Source organism: Oryzias melastigma, linkage group LG16 (genome assembly GCF_002922805.2).
Source record: "Oryzias melastigma strain HK-1 linkage group LG16, ASM292280v2, whole genome shotgun sequence".
NCBI lineage: Eukaryota > Metazoa > Chordata > Actinopteri > Beloniformes > Adrianichthyidae > Oryzias > Oryzias melastigma.
This window is the reverse complement of record NC_050527.1, coordinates 6,387,617-6,400,946: the sequence shown is the minus strand read 5'-3', so window position 1 is coordinate 6,400,946 and position 13,330 is coordinate 6,387,617. Positions and strand designations below refer to the sequence as shown.

At 37.0% G+C, this 13,330-nt stretch overlaps 2 protein-coding genes across 3 annotated transcripts in view; both read right to left on the bottom strand.

The window, feature by feature from the left end:
• gstk1 (glutathione S-transferase kappa 1) overlaps positions 1-3,191 on the bottom strand; it is a gene marked incomplete in the record, with an annotated part of 3,345 nt that extends 154 nt beyond the window's left edge. The window contains 7 exon segments of the mRNA XM_024267893.2: positions 1-455; positions 1,031-1,124; positions 1,213-1,329; positions 1,413-1,558; positions 1,760-1,888; positions 2,953-3,034; positions 3,123-3,191. Of these exon segments, the coding sequence (XP_024123661.1) occupies positions 406-455; positions 1,031-1,124; positions 1,213-1,329; positions 1,413-1,558; positions 1,760-1,888; positions 2,953-3,034; positions 3,123-3,191 (687 nt within the window).
• Positions 3,192-4,087: 896 nt separating this feature from the next.
• On the bottom strand, positions 4,088-11,937 carry si:ch1073-90m23.1 (rap1 GTPase-activating protein 2). Of its 2 annotated transcripts, XM_024267809.2 has the most exons (19): positions 11,038-11,937; positions 10,875-10,907; positions 10,673-10,763; positions 10,546-10,581; positions 10,422-10,469; positions 10,098-10,295; positions 9,925-10,022; positions 9,486-9,564; positions 9,063-9,116; positions 8,890-8,973; positions 8,715-8,815; positions 6,619-6,748; positions 6,309-6,467; positions 5,688-5,759; positions 5,362-5,448; positions 5,109-5,264; positions 4,932-5,015; positions 4,829-4,848; positions 4,088-4,733 (listed from the first exon to the last, which is right to left on the bottom strand). In XM_024267809.2, the coding sequence occupies exons 1-19, from the start codon at positions 11,106-11,108 to the stop codon at positions 4,652-4,654; spliced, it is 1,683 nt and encodes a 560-aa protein (XP_024123577.1). In that variant the 5' UTR covers positions 11,109-11,937; the 3' UTR covers positions 4,088-4,651. The 2 variants fall into 2 exon arrangements, with proteins under 2 accessions (XP_024123577.1, XP_036071981.1); XM_036216088.1 differs by having other exon boundaries at positions 9,925-10,295.
• Positions 11,938-13,330: the final 1,393 nt, after the last annotated feature.

Below are 13,330 nucleotides of genomic sequence, written 5' to 3'. Positions count from 1 at the left end.
AAAAAAAAAAAAAAAAGATCTGGTTGATGTGATTCATCACCATGTTTGCAAACAGGAGTTAATTTTGAAGGATGTTAAATGCAAATCTTTAGAAAATGTCATGAGGTGATTAAAAAAGAAAAACAGTTCTTCCAAAAACAATAATTTTTTGAATGCAAATTGAGTGAAAGCCTTCAAAAACAAACATGATATATTCATTTTATACTACTTTATTTCAAAAGAAATACTATAAGGTGTATTGTGGCCAATGTTTTCGTCCTTAGTGTAGCATTAACAGCATTAATTAATTAAACATAAGTTTATCAAAGATTACCAGCTTTTTTTTGCCCTCAGACACATCTCGGATTTGAAGTGTGACAGAAAAAGAGGACAGCATCAGAGTTTGTGAGATGAATGATTCACGCCTCACAGCTTGGCAGCTGATTTATCGGGTTGAGGTCCCAGCCACTTCTCCCCTGAAACAGAGAAAAAACGGTTACTAAATATTCATAATTAATGGCACATAAAAAAGACAGAAGTCAGGGAAAAAAAAAAAAGCCGAAGTGTTTCCAAACGTTAAATTTGTCCTATAATTAGCACATTTTCTTCCCAAAACATAAAGCAAAAATCTAGTTAAACATGAATTTGTGCAACTAATAGTATTCCTTATTTAGCATTTAAGCAAAAACAAGATTTATTTGTTGACTTCATTTAGTTAAATCATTTTCTTATAAAAGCGACAATAAGGGGTCAAAATAAAATAAGAAATAACTGAAAGTTAAATGGAAAAAGATACCCAACTTTATCTGATTTCATTTTTAAAACACTGAACAATTTGAACTTTTTGTGATGTTTTTCACTTTTATTTTACATAAAGATAAGTTCTTAATTTATAAGAGTTCAATATAAAGAAATAAAGACATAAATTGAATGTAAAAAAGTTAAATGAAAAACCTTTACACGAATAACAATGGTTTACATACAATGGTTGTTTTAAAATTATAACAATAAAAAAGATGATAAAATAAACAGAGAAAAGTCCCATTCTTACCAATGCAGTGGGCCATGAGCTCAAATCTGTCAGACCCAAAAAATACTTCTGGCTTTCCATCAATATGACACACAATCATGGGGAAGCCAAATGCCTGAAAATATAAGCGATGAGTAGAGATTTTGTGTATTATTTTGCTTTATTATTAAGAGAAAAAAACTAAAAATAAAAAAAGAACCTACCCCATAACTAAGTGCATGCTCTGTTGTGTTTTTAAGCTTGTCTTTAATCGGCTGTGACGTATACATCTGTAGTATTTCTTGCACATCTCCATCAGACAGTCCGGCTTTCTTTGCTGCCTGTAAATTTAGAAAAAGAGGCATCAAGCATGAATACTAGTTCATGACTTTTGGGAAAGGGCTAAGACAAAAAAAGCTGTGACCTCTGACAGGGATTCAGGCTGGGTAATGTCTTTATCTTCACTCCAGATCCGTCTCCACAGCTCACGAGAAACCTGCTCCACCTGCTTGTCTCCACCGGTCTCCCTCTCTTGCACTGCCGTCACTAATCGCATTGCGGACATGGAGCCTGTCAAAAGACAACACCGAACAATTTTTTTTAAACCCTTGATAAAGCTCTGCAAAAGTCTAATATTGACACAGCAGTTTCACTCCAGTGTGCTGAAGCAGGATAATAAATATTACACCCAGGGTGGAGGCCCAGAGGACCCAGAACTGCTCCTTTAATCAATAATATAGTAAATAACCAAAATGAGGCAGTTTTATCTACCTTTTTCGAACATGACCTCAAACGGGTCTGATGGGGGCTTTAAAGGGACATCAAAGTATTCTGCCAAGCGGCTGAGGTCCTTGCCCATATACTTAAACTTGTTAGGAACCATACCAGGAGGCCTGTTGCCTGTTGGGAAATAAGACAGTCGGTAAGTAAAAGTTAGTGAGGGCAGATTTACAGTGTTTAAAGTTCCACACCGATCATCTGTTGATCTATTTTAAAAAGAATTTCCAGAGTTTTATTAACTATGAAAAAACTTGTCGTTTTCAGACAGTTTCTGCAGCGGTAGTAGTTTATTATAAATTCACCTCTGAGTTGGGGGTGGGACCAAGTATGGCGTAAGCCTGCCCCTATTTCCCATAATCCCCTTTTTTTTAATACTCTTCTGCTAGTTTACACCCCAAATGATTATTAGTGGTGCAACAAAAACAATATTGGAGCAATCCCACAGTTATGAGCCAGATGCTAGCTCAGACAAGGAAAAAGAAGACGTTTGTGGATCTAGTTGTTTATAAGTTGATGCATCTGAATAGAGGGGAGCAGGAAGCTTGTGGCTTCAGCACATCTACAACTTTTTCTCAACATAATTTCATCCTCTGCTCCTGATTCACAATGATTTGAATAAAGAATTACTCAGAAATGCAACTTTAAGCTAAATTTTCTATACATAAGTCCTCCATCATTAGAAAAAAATGCCAAAAAAAAAAAAACATGTTAAAAGCACAATTTTCATCTAAGTGGGTCTTTAATTCCTTCATTTTGACATCAAAAGCAGCACGTTGACATGGATCTGCATGTTTCTAGAAACAGGAAACATGTTTTTCAGATGACTATAAAGCTTTCTAACGAACTTTAATTCTTAAAACGTTTTACTTTTAAATCAACACTAAAAAAGAATGACTATTTTACACACATATACTGTTTAATCTTAGTATTCTAGACCATCTAATGCACAAAAACCTATCAGAACTTCCTTTGATCTCTGATATATGAACACATGCTTAACCAACATGTCTATTTCATTCTGCCATTTATTTTTCAGTGAGTATTGTTCTATTTTGTGGTTAATTACAGATTTATCAGCTTTATGGTTGTATTGATCCTTTATTTAGGTGGAGTTTGTAAAAGTCGGTTGAGTGAATGCCCTTATGATGACCTGCAAACACTGCAGGTTTTTCTTGTTTACACACCTGATTTCTGCATGACGGCCCCCAAAAAAGCTGGACACAGTTTCAGCTCGATGTTCCAAATATGTCTATAACGACACATAACCTGCAGTATAACACCGCGAGAGCGTGTTATGGAGCGGGTCAGGCACAAGTAAAGTCAAATGGAGGTGTAAAACAATAAGACGACAAACCTCAAAGCCCAGCCAGGAGTACGGAGACACCACATCGTAGAACAACTCCACCACCTTTCTGGATGCCATCTTCCGGTCTGTAGGATCACTTTACTTTAGATATTTCAAATAACGCAAACTTACACGAAGTTTAAAGCGGCGCAGAGTCGTACTGCTCAGCTTTTCCAAATGAGGGTCACAATAGTGTGTCAAAGTTCAACCAAGCTGGCGCAGATCGAGGACGTCCTCGAATTGTGACACCGCGCGAGCGCGAAATTAACTGCATCGGCCGTTTACTGACCTTATGTGTCGAGACTGTTAACTATAAAAATATTCTTAGTAATTTAATATCTGCAGACTTGGCTTTTTATTAGTAGTTTTTTTTTTAAGTTATTTTCAAATTAGCTGTTTCTGTAGTTCTTAAACGTCACCAAACACAGTTGCAGCTAACGCTGTACAGTTTGAGGCTGCCACCTGCTGGACTGGAGTATGCATTACAAATACTCTTGTTCAATGGCTCATGCAACTTTAAAAAAAAAAAAAAAAAGCTTGAAATAAATAAACCCTAACCGCATACTCACATCACAAAATTTATGTATTGGCAAAAAGTTTTTTCTATTTTGCCAATAGAAAAATGCAAAATGCGTTTAGTGATCCCCTTGATCTGTGGTATATCCCCTATAATTTTAATTTTATGGAAAATTATTCTGGGTTGAAGTGTTTTTTGAAAAATGAGAAATTGTTTAAATAGTTCCTACAACAAAAGAAACACACAAAATACAAAACAATAATCTTCATTAGTGTTGATGATAATTAATTTAACAAGTACAAATAAACGTCCTTTTTATGAGGAGTTTAAAAAAATATTGTGAACTAGTTTAATCATTATTATCATTTATTTTGTTGCTTCTTCCTATTAAAATGTTCCAAACCTTTTAAGTAGTGTTTTTTTCTTTACTTGACTTGTAAAGTCACTCATTTTATTCTTTTTTTTCATAATGGTTGCAGCCCAGCTTTATAATAATCTTTTTTCCATTATACTTATGGCTTTGCCAAGCAAACTTTGTGTAGCCTCATTTTGGTAAATGCATTTTATTGTCATATGGCATTATATGCCTTAATGCTCTTTGTTTACTTTGTTTAGTTAATCATGACTTAACCTTTTCCCCAGTGTCTAAAGAAATTAATGCAAACAGAGTTTAATAAATATCAAGAGGAATTTTATTTTTCATCAAAATGATGTCTAAAACAATCTTCATTTTTTATGGAATATGCTATCATACTGACTCTTCTGTCTTAGTCTTAGTATGTCTATCACAGAAACATCAAAACTCCCTGGTAGTTTTTTTTTTTTGGTCAAACGTTTCACTTAGATGAAACTTAAAATTTCTTTGGAATCTGCTGGACAGTCTATTATAATCATAAAATAATTGAACTCTCTGAAAAACTATTTATTTTTAATACTCTATTTACATGTAGGATTCAAGTCAGTAATTCAATCATAACTATAAAAGCTAGTAGTGTCATATTATATTATCCAATAGATTCCTTCATGTCTCCTCTTGAGGACTTGCATGATCTTTGAGTTCAACGGTCCCCAAACTGTCAGACGAAGGCCCTGAAGATTTGTCACTGCAATAACAAAAAAATTAATAAATATGAGCAACTTTGAGCACTTACTATCACTGCTTCAATAAAGCAGAAATAATTCATAGTTTTTTTCTCACCTTTCTCCATCTTTGTCCACCTGAAAATAAAAATTTACAAATAAATAATTGTGAATTTAATCATGTCAACATGTAAATGCTCAGTTAATCGTGTTGTCTGCACCTTGGGCTTCTGTGATGAATTGCCAGAGATCTTCCTGGGCACCCCCAGAGTTTCAAATGAGTGGCTCCGCACTCGAATAGCTCTCTAATGGTAAGTATTCATTATTATTATTTTTTAACATTAGCACAGCATTTAAGTCAAACATTTGATGGGCTTCTGAGGGATGTTGGCAGTCACCTTAAAATTTTCAATAAAGCCGCCACTTCCTTCAGAGGCTCCTCGCACACCCTCAGAAGCGGATGCTGGAGCCAACGATGAATCCCCCATCATGCACTGGGAACGGGTGAAAAGTTCAGTCTTCAAGCTCTCCAGGAGCGATGAGCGAGTTCGGAGCTTCACAGGAGATAAGATGATGCAAGAGAATGCATATTTCAGAAGTAAGAGTAAAAGATCCTAACTGCATTCGTTAAAAAAGTGTTGCTTCAACTACCTCCAGTCTGTTGAACTGCTCAGCCTTGTAGCAGGAAATTTCTGCATTGATGAGCTTAGTGAGGAGAAAGTCTCTCAGCTGAGAATGCTGGAAGATGGAAAACAGAGGGAATCAAAAAGGGAAGAAGAGATTTTCTCATCAAAGTAAAAGGTTGAAACGTAAAAAAGTTCAACCAGAATATGCATTATTGCGAAATGCTCCATAACGATGAACATTTGCAGGTGTTTCATGGCTACAAAAGCACGGGGGTAACTCCTACATTCAAAAAACGTGTTCAAACAAGCAGAATAAATGATAAATGTGAGAAGTTAAAAACAATTTTTCACTTGTGTGAAGACGGGGGGGTCAGGGATGACTGGCCCAAACGGAGGAACATCATCTCTGGCCGTCACAGACACCTTTCAGAAGAAAAAGACCTTTAAAACCTCTTTTATTAACAAGTTTCTGCATACGTTACCAAATAAACTCCTTTAAGGGATTTTATATACATTTTTAAAAATATAGTGACATTTTAATACTTTATCGTATCTATTCTATAATAGAATGTATTTGGTTACCTTTAAAACATGTTTTCTTTTTTAAATCTACTTGTGGTTAACATTGAGGCATTAATGTAGATTTTCTCTGTGTACTTTTTATGTATAGCCTAGTAAATGGGGCTAAATAAAAGTTTGTTCTCAACTCTTAAAACAGAAAGTTACACATAAATAACAAAAGTGCTTGCTGTTTATTTCCTGTAACATAGAAGGTCATGTCTATGTGTGCATTATTCGAATGCATTATTATTATTTATTCATTACGCTTCAAAAGACTGGACACTCTCTCGAGTTAGAAATTATTCATGGTGTAAATGAACACCATAGCGAGCATGCGAATTAGCCAAATGTCTGGGATCTTTGTATGAATAAGCCTGTTTTTAGGTTGACCTACGGTTATGCTTGACTCACTTGGTAGGCCGTCCCATCTGTCTCCTCCCTCTGAATCCTTCGCACCACCAGAAAACTGTGCAGGAAGTGAGACTTGATAACGTCACATAGAAAAGGGGTGTTGCCTTCCTGGTAGACCAAAGCTACTATATCATTACCAATGTGTCTTTTTCTTTGCAGCTGGTGATAAAAAAGGGGAAAAATGCAGAAACAACCATTAGGATTTGCTCAATAAACATATTTTGTAGGAAAGTGGCTGTAAAATGTGGAGACGATGTCCTGTAAATAAATCATCACTAAAGACAGACTATGGATGATGCGCCAGACTGACTTGCTGTGGGTCTCCGTCTGTGTAAGGTAACTTTGTTGCAACATGGAACATGATTTCTCTTCCATGAAAGGAAGTGTAGACGGCTTCACTTCCTGTCTGACCGTGACACACATCCAGTCCTCCTCTGAATCTGGAAAAACCCAACCAAATCGAGAAAAGGTCAAAAACATAAAAGACCCCTCAAACAGATGACTTAGAAAAATGACACTTTGAATATTTACCTATTTTTATCACACATTTATTATACTTTTTATTATTTATTTGGGGTATTTATTCTATTTATTTATTTTTAAAAATTCCCATTGACACTTTTGATCAAACAAACTCAAAATTTAAAATCACATAATGACTGAAATGAAAAACACAAAGGATTAAAAGTCAAACATTTTCAAAGTGTATTTTTATTAATACTGGCTGCAGTGAAACTTCCAAAATCTACCAGTTCACCACAGTCAAAAAGAAATGATTAGATGATATTTGCTCATTTAAAGGGCCTATAATTGCTTTCCTTAAGTCTTTCAGAGTAAATTGTGTCTATAAATATGATCATATATTACCTTTGGCATACTAAAGAACCAATTATTAATAAAATATGAGTTATTTTCATTATTTTTTTCCTACCCGGAAGTTAAAGGCCTCTATCTCTGAGGCACCATCTTTTGCTGCTTGTGGGTGCCTCCCATTTCATGATGTCATTCTAGAGCCGGCCTCTGCATTGTGTCTACATTTTGGCCACAAAGAAAAAAGAAATCTGAACTTTTACAAAGATGTTGGTGCATACCAAATATCTGCCTTTAGTAGCCTCAGCAATTGCTACACTAGCTGTTGAGCTAGCTGAGAGGTGAAACTAGCGGCTGAGCACCTCTTGCTGAGTGGCAAAGTTAACTCCTGAGCACCGATTGAGCAGCGAAGTTAGCAGCTAAGCACCGTGAGCCTAGTGGCGAAGTTAGTGGCTAGGCACAGCTAGCTGAGCGGCGAAGTTAGCGGCTAAGCACCACTATCTAAGTGGCAAAGTTAGTGGCTATGCACCACTATCTGAGTGGCGAAGTTAGCGTCTGATCACCGCTAGCTGAGCAGGGAAGTTAGTGGCTAAGCAAAGCTATCTGAGTAGCAAAGTTAGCGGCTGATCACCACTAGCTGAGCATCAAAGTTAGTGGCTAGGCACCGCTCTCTGAGCGGCAAGGCTACTGGCTAAGCACCACTTGCTTAGCAATCAAGTTAGTGGCTAAGCAATGCTATCTAAGTAGCAAAGTTTGCAGCTGATCACCACTATCTGAGCAGCAAAGTTAGAGGCTAAGCACTCCTATCTGAGTGGCGAAGTTGGCGGCTAAGCACCGCTCTCTGAGCGGCGAGGCTACTGGATAAATACCACTAGCTTAGCAGTCAAGTTAGTGGCTAAGCACCGCTATTTGAGTACCAAAGTAAGCGCCTGATCCCCACTATCTGAGGGCCGAAGTTGGCAGCTGATCACAGCTAGCTTGGGTGCTTGTGTTAGCCTGGGGGCAATTCTGGCAGACCAGACTCTTCCTGTAAGAAGAGTTCTCACTTGGTGACATCAGCTCGTGAAAATCCACTTGTTTTTGTGGGTTGTTGGGGGCTGATGCTCAAAGCGCAGGTTTTTAGAGGAATACTCAGAAATGCGTGAACGGATCAAAATGCTACTTTGGGGTTGTTTATAGTGAGAAATAAGCATTATAATACACTTTAAAGCCAAAAAAATGTTGATTTTGCATGCTACAGACCCTTTAATAATTCAGTTTTAGTGGATTAATCACTATTTATAAACACTGTGATAAAGTGTAAAGAAATTTCTGAATAAAGAGCAAACAACAACGATCTGCAAACAAACCCAGACATGAAACCTGGACCCTGAATCCAGCATGCTCGCTATCACTCCACTTCCATTCTATGACTAATGGCTAAGTCAATAAAATTTTCCTCCACATCATTTACAATAGATGTTGTTACCTTAAGTCATATCCTCTGATCAGAGTTCTGGTTTCTATCTATGAATACTTCTGGTTGACTCAGCTTTTTCTACAGCTTCCTAGATACATTTAGATACGAAGACCTTTGCCAGCTGATCCGTTGTTTACCCTGTGAATCCCTGCAGCTGAACCGTCTCTCCAAGGATCGACAGGAACTCTTTAAATTCTTCACTTTCCTCTTTGTTGCTCAGTATGTCCTCCTCAGTGAGCTACAGAAAGACAGATGGAGTCAATACATTAAGAAAATTCGTTTTCATGTAGAAATTACAAAAATAAAAAGTACCTGCCCCTCTTTTTGGTACAGAACCCCAAACTTAAAATTAGGAGACACTCTGTGTTCATCAAAAGCAGTTATGAGATCTGGAGCCTGGTGAGAGAAAGAGATATATAGAGTAGAATGGGCTTAGAATGGGCTTAGTGGAATGTAAAATTGGTGTGGTTGTTTTTGAGCATTACCTTGAGATGGCAGACAACATCAAACTTTGGGACGGACACTTTGTCGCAGAGCATCTACAGAAAAGCAGCTAATGAACAAATCACATTTGGACAGGCAGCTTCTTAACTCCTTGACAACTTATTATTACAAATTATTCAGGCAATGAAAAAATGACTTATGCTTTTGGTTTCCTTTATGCTAAATTAAGTTAAATTTGGACCAGAATTTGCATCTAAATGTGTGAAAGGAAGCATTTAGCAGACAAATACTCACAAAACATACAATCAACAAAAAGCGTATCTGTTTAAAATATTATTAAAGATTATGAAATATGACCATAAATGAAGCTAATATTAAGTGTGAGTTTGTAAAGTTTATAATAGTTTTATATATTGTTTTATCCAACTTCACTTTTTTTTTTTTTTTTGCAGGAAGTGGATTACCTTTGCTAATTCAACAGCTGAGGGGATGCTGGGAAAAAGGGTCATCGAGAAAACTCCATGCAGAGAGCACTCCTTCATCCTGTCAGACAAAAATGATACATTTTCTGTTTTTTTCTTCAATTTTTCATTTTTCAAACAAATTAGATACTATAAATGAAAAATATTTTGAATATAAAAAAACTGGTTTAAGTGCTTATACTTGCATTGAGACAATTACCCAGAATTCTAGAGAAGATAATATAGTAAAATGTATGTTTTGCTTTATTAAGAGGCTCATTCTAAACTAAAATGTCCCCTTTTTTGCCACAGCTGATGCTTGTCATGACATTTTTTCATTTTACAGCACAATTTCTAACCATCGTACTTCATACAAATCTAATTTATTTCATCATTCATGAGTTATGAATAAACATTCTGCATAGATGAGTGATGGTCTAACCTTAGAATAACTCTTATCTTATTTTCCTCTTCCTCCAAGCACACAGAAAGAACCAGTGGCCCCAAAGATGGGTCGGCAGCTGTGAATGAATGGTGGTACTTAAAGGGGAAAAAAAAAAAAAACATGAGTGTCATTTGATTCAAAACTTGTTCCTTCAGAAAAAGTTGTCTTACTCGAAAACGAAAAAACTCCTGGTAGGTTTTGGCTTCGCCATCTCTTTCCATGATGTCACAGCTCTCCACGTGGAGTTCATGGTGGGAGGAAGGAGGACTCACATCTGCAAGCCTCTCCAGCGGGGGGTCAATCCAATAGCCTCCTGACTCTGAAGGGAGGATGAGGGGCAGGTCTGCACCTTCGGTCAAAAGCTGAGACTGACACAAAAGGAGCGACGGATAAAGACCGACTGTTTGGAGGGAAAACATCTCACTTGTTATGGAAACTTCAAACACGTGAAAGCCTGTCTAAGCTTCATGAGGAGTCAGGTACTTTTCAATAACCTTCAGGGGCAGTGGGAATTCACAGCGCTGCTCATCGATCCTGCTGCCCTGATGGACAAGAGAAGGATGACAACAAAGCTCTTCCGCTCAGACATTGCATAAGATGAATCATGCTGAAACTCACTTGCAGCTTCTCGATTATTTCAAACAGTTCTGTGTCCTGACATGAGAAAAAACAGACAATGTGGAGTCAGTCTGACAGAAAGGGGAAGGACAGTACATCAGAGGAAGAGCGCTTTTGACAACATCACCCTCTGATTGCAGCTGGAAGAAAGGACAGACTTGCTGCCACTTGTGGGAGAGTCCAGAATATCCAGTATTTTCTCCTTTGCAGAGTCAGGTCTGCAGCAACAGGTTTATTTTATATTCAGCTTACAGCACAATCTGCGACTTTCAGTTTTATGAGACAAAAACAAAGCTCCTGGTCACGAGACAGCTGGAATAAACTCTCACCTCGTCTCATCCCCACACGTGAATCTGTCAACACTGTGAGCAAAGAAAGAAAACAGCTGTGGGAAAACTTTTTCTCAAGCAAGCAGGGTCCTCTAAATGTATTTGATTACAAATTATCCATTTTTTTCTATTTTTTAAGAATTTGAAGTTGAGATTTACTCACCCGCCGTATGCCCCAAAAGTGAAACTTCTCTTTCTAGAGAAGGACATGTCATTCCTCTTCTCCCTCTCCATGGTTTTGGTGTCACGGGGAATATTTGTACATGCCAGCTTGCTACTCAGTCAATCAGAGCTGGCTGAGGTTGAATTAATTCACTCTATCAGTCTGCCACTCCTCCTCTTCCTCCTCCTCCTCCTCTCTACCCCCTGCCACTCACTCATTTAAGCTTCCTTTTCCTCCCTGTGTTGTGTTGTCAGCCGGAGAGGCGGCGTTAACCCACTCGTGGTCACAGGTGCACCACGTGCGAGCTATAAAACACATCCAACTTCAGACCAGCAATCCCAAATAAACATAAGTGCAGTGAGTTTTACAGAGTTTAGATATATTTCTAAACAAAGAAATAAAAATAGGGAGGTATTTTCACCCTGAACCGGTTACCCTTTGAGTCAGTCAGAATCATCAATTATTGACAGCGCACACAGTGAGGGTGAGGAGGTGTACAGCAGGGGAGGGTGAAGTGGAGAGAGCAGGAGAATGCTGGAAAGGGAGGGAAGAAAGGCAGAAGCAAAAGGAGAGGGAGGAGGTGCACATGCCCCAACACACTCACATGATGGGAATTACTTTGTGACAAAGTTCCTCAAAAAAGAGATCTATTTTTAAGTGAAAGTAAACTTTTGACTTTTGGAACGAGCTCAAAGTCCAATCATTTTTTGATCTATTGTAAAAGCAGTGGCCTTATAATTATGATTATGACGTTTTATGCCAAAATGAAACGACCAGTAGCATTTTTTACGACAAAGTTGCTGCAGAGCGCCAGGAGTACATTTGAAATTCACTTCTTCATTGCTTTTTGGTCTCCCTAAAAGTAAAGAATATAACAAACAGAAAATTACTAAATGTCCTAAACTTTTGCACCAGGAAAAATATTCTGATTAACTGGATCTTCAAGAAGCCCACGACAAAATTGGGATGGCTCAAAATAATAATGGATCACACAGTTTTCAATCAAATAACTTACCTTTTTTTTGGACTATGTAAAAGTGGATGTGCCCTCCATTCCTTTTAGAGGTTTTCCATTAAATGTAACTGCCAGTTTTGATGTGATAATAACTGGGTTGATATTCTGTAATTAAGCTAATGTGTAAATGTGTAAATGGGGTGCTTTTCTTTCTTTTTGTTTGCTTTTTTTTGTTTTACTAATTGTTATTCCTTAGTCGTGTTGTCATGTTAAGATTGTCTTTTTTTGCATGCTTGTCTTGTTTTAAATAAAAATGAAAACATTTATATCCAAAAAAAATATTATTTTGCCCCTGAGTTGTGAGCAGAGCTGTTGGTGCAAAGTGAGCACACTCCTGCTTCCCATCATCCATTTGTTTAAATGCTTTAATGATATTTTGCAGCCTCTATTTACCCTAATTTAACATTACAAGTGCAACAGAAATGTCGAGCAATAATAGAGCAGGGACTACGTGATTTTTCCAACATTAATTTTTTTCTGCTCCTGGTTTGTAACAGTTTGAATAAAGGAATACTCAGCAATGCAATATTAATCTTAATTTTCTTTATATACATCCATCAACAGAAAAAAGGCCACATAAACATAAAAAAAACAAAAAACAAAACGGATTTTCATTTGTGTGGGTCTTTAAAACGAAGAGGTTTTTTGCATATCTTGTATAACATTTGACTGTAAAAATGTGCATAACATCATAAATACATGCATTTTTGACTATTATTTTAACAGTAAAAGCAAAACACACTATCTGTTGACAATTGTTGCCCACAATGCTGTTTGAAATATTAATTATGAACAGATAATGAAAGAAATAATGGTAAGAAATAAAAGAAAACGTTAATTATTGATCTAAAAGTTTAAGCGATATTTCATGATTAATAATATATATATATATATATAATGTTTTCACAATTCTATCCTCATTGTAAACTATAAAATTTGAATAAAAGTCCATCCTCTATTTTTGTGCCCTTTTTATTGGTTCTGAAAGAAAAACTTGTGTCATCATCAGATAGCCTCCTATCAATAGGGGACTTGTTTGTGATTCAAATTCAAAATGCCCTCTTCAGAGCAATAAATAGCGGAGAGGAAACGGTGTAAGAAAGACACGGTGATTGGATACTGGAAACGTCAATCAAAATGTTCTGCTCTTTCATTGGTTGAAATCCAAAACAATGACGTTGTGCCTTCCTCTTTGATCCATGAAGGTACCCCGCGGAAGTCGAGCTCTGAGCAAAGAGGGTGGAAGGTGTATACATTGCTTGGCTTGTTATTTTTTAC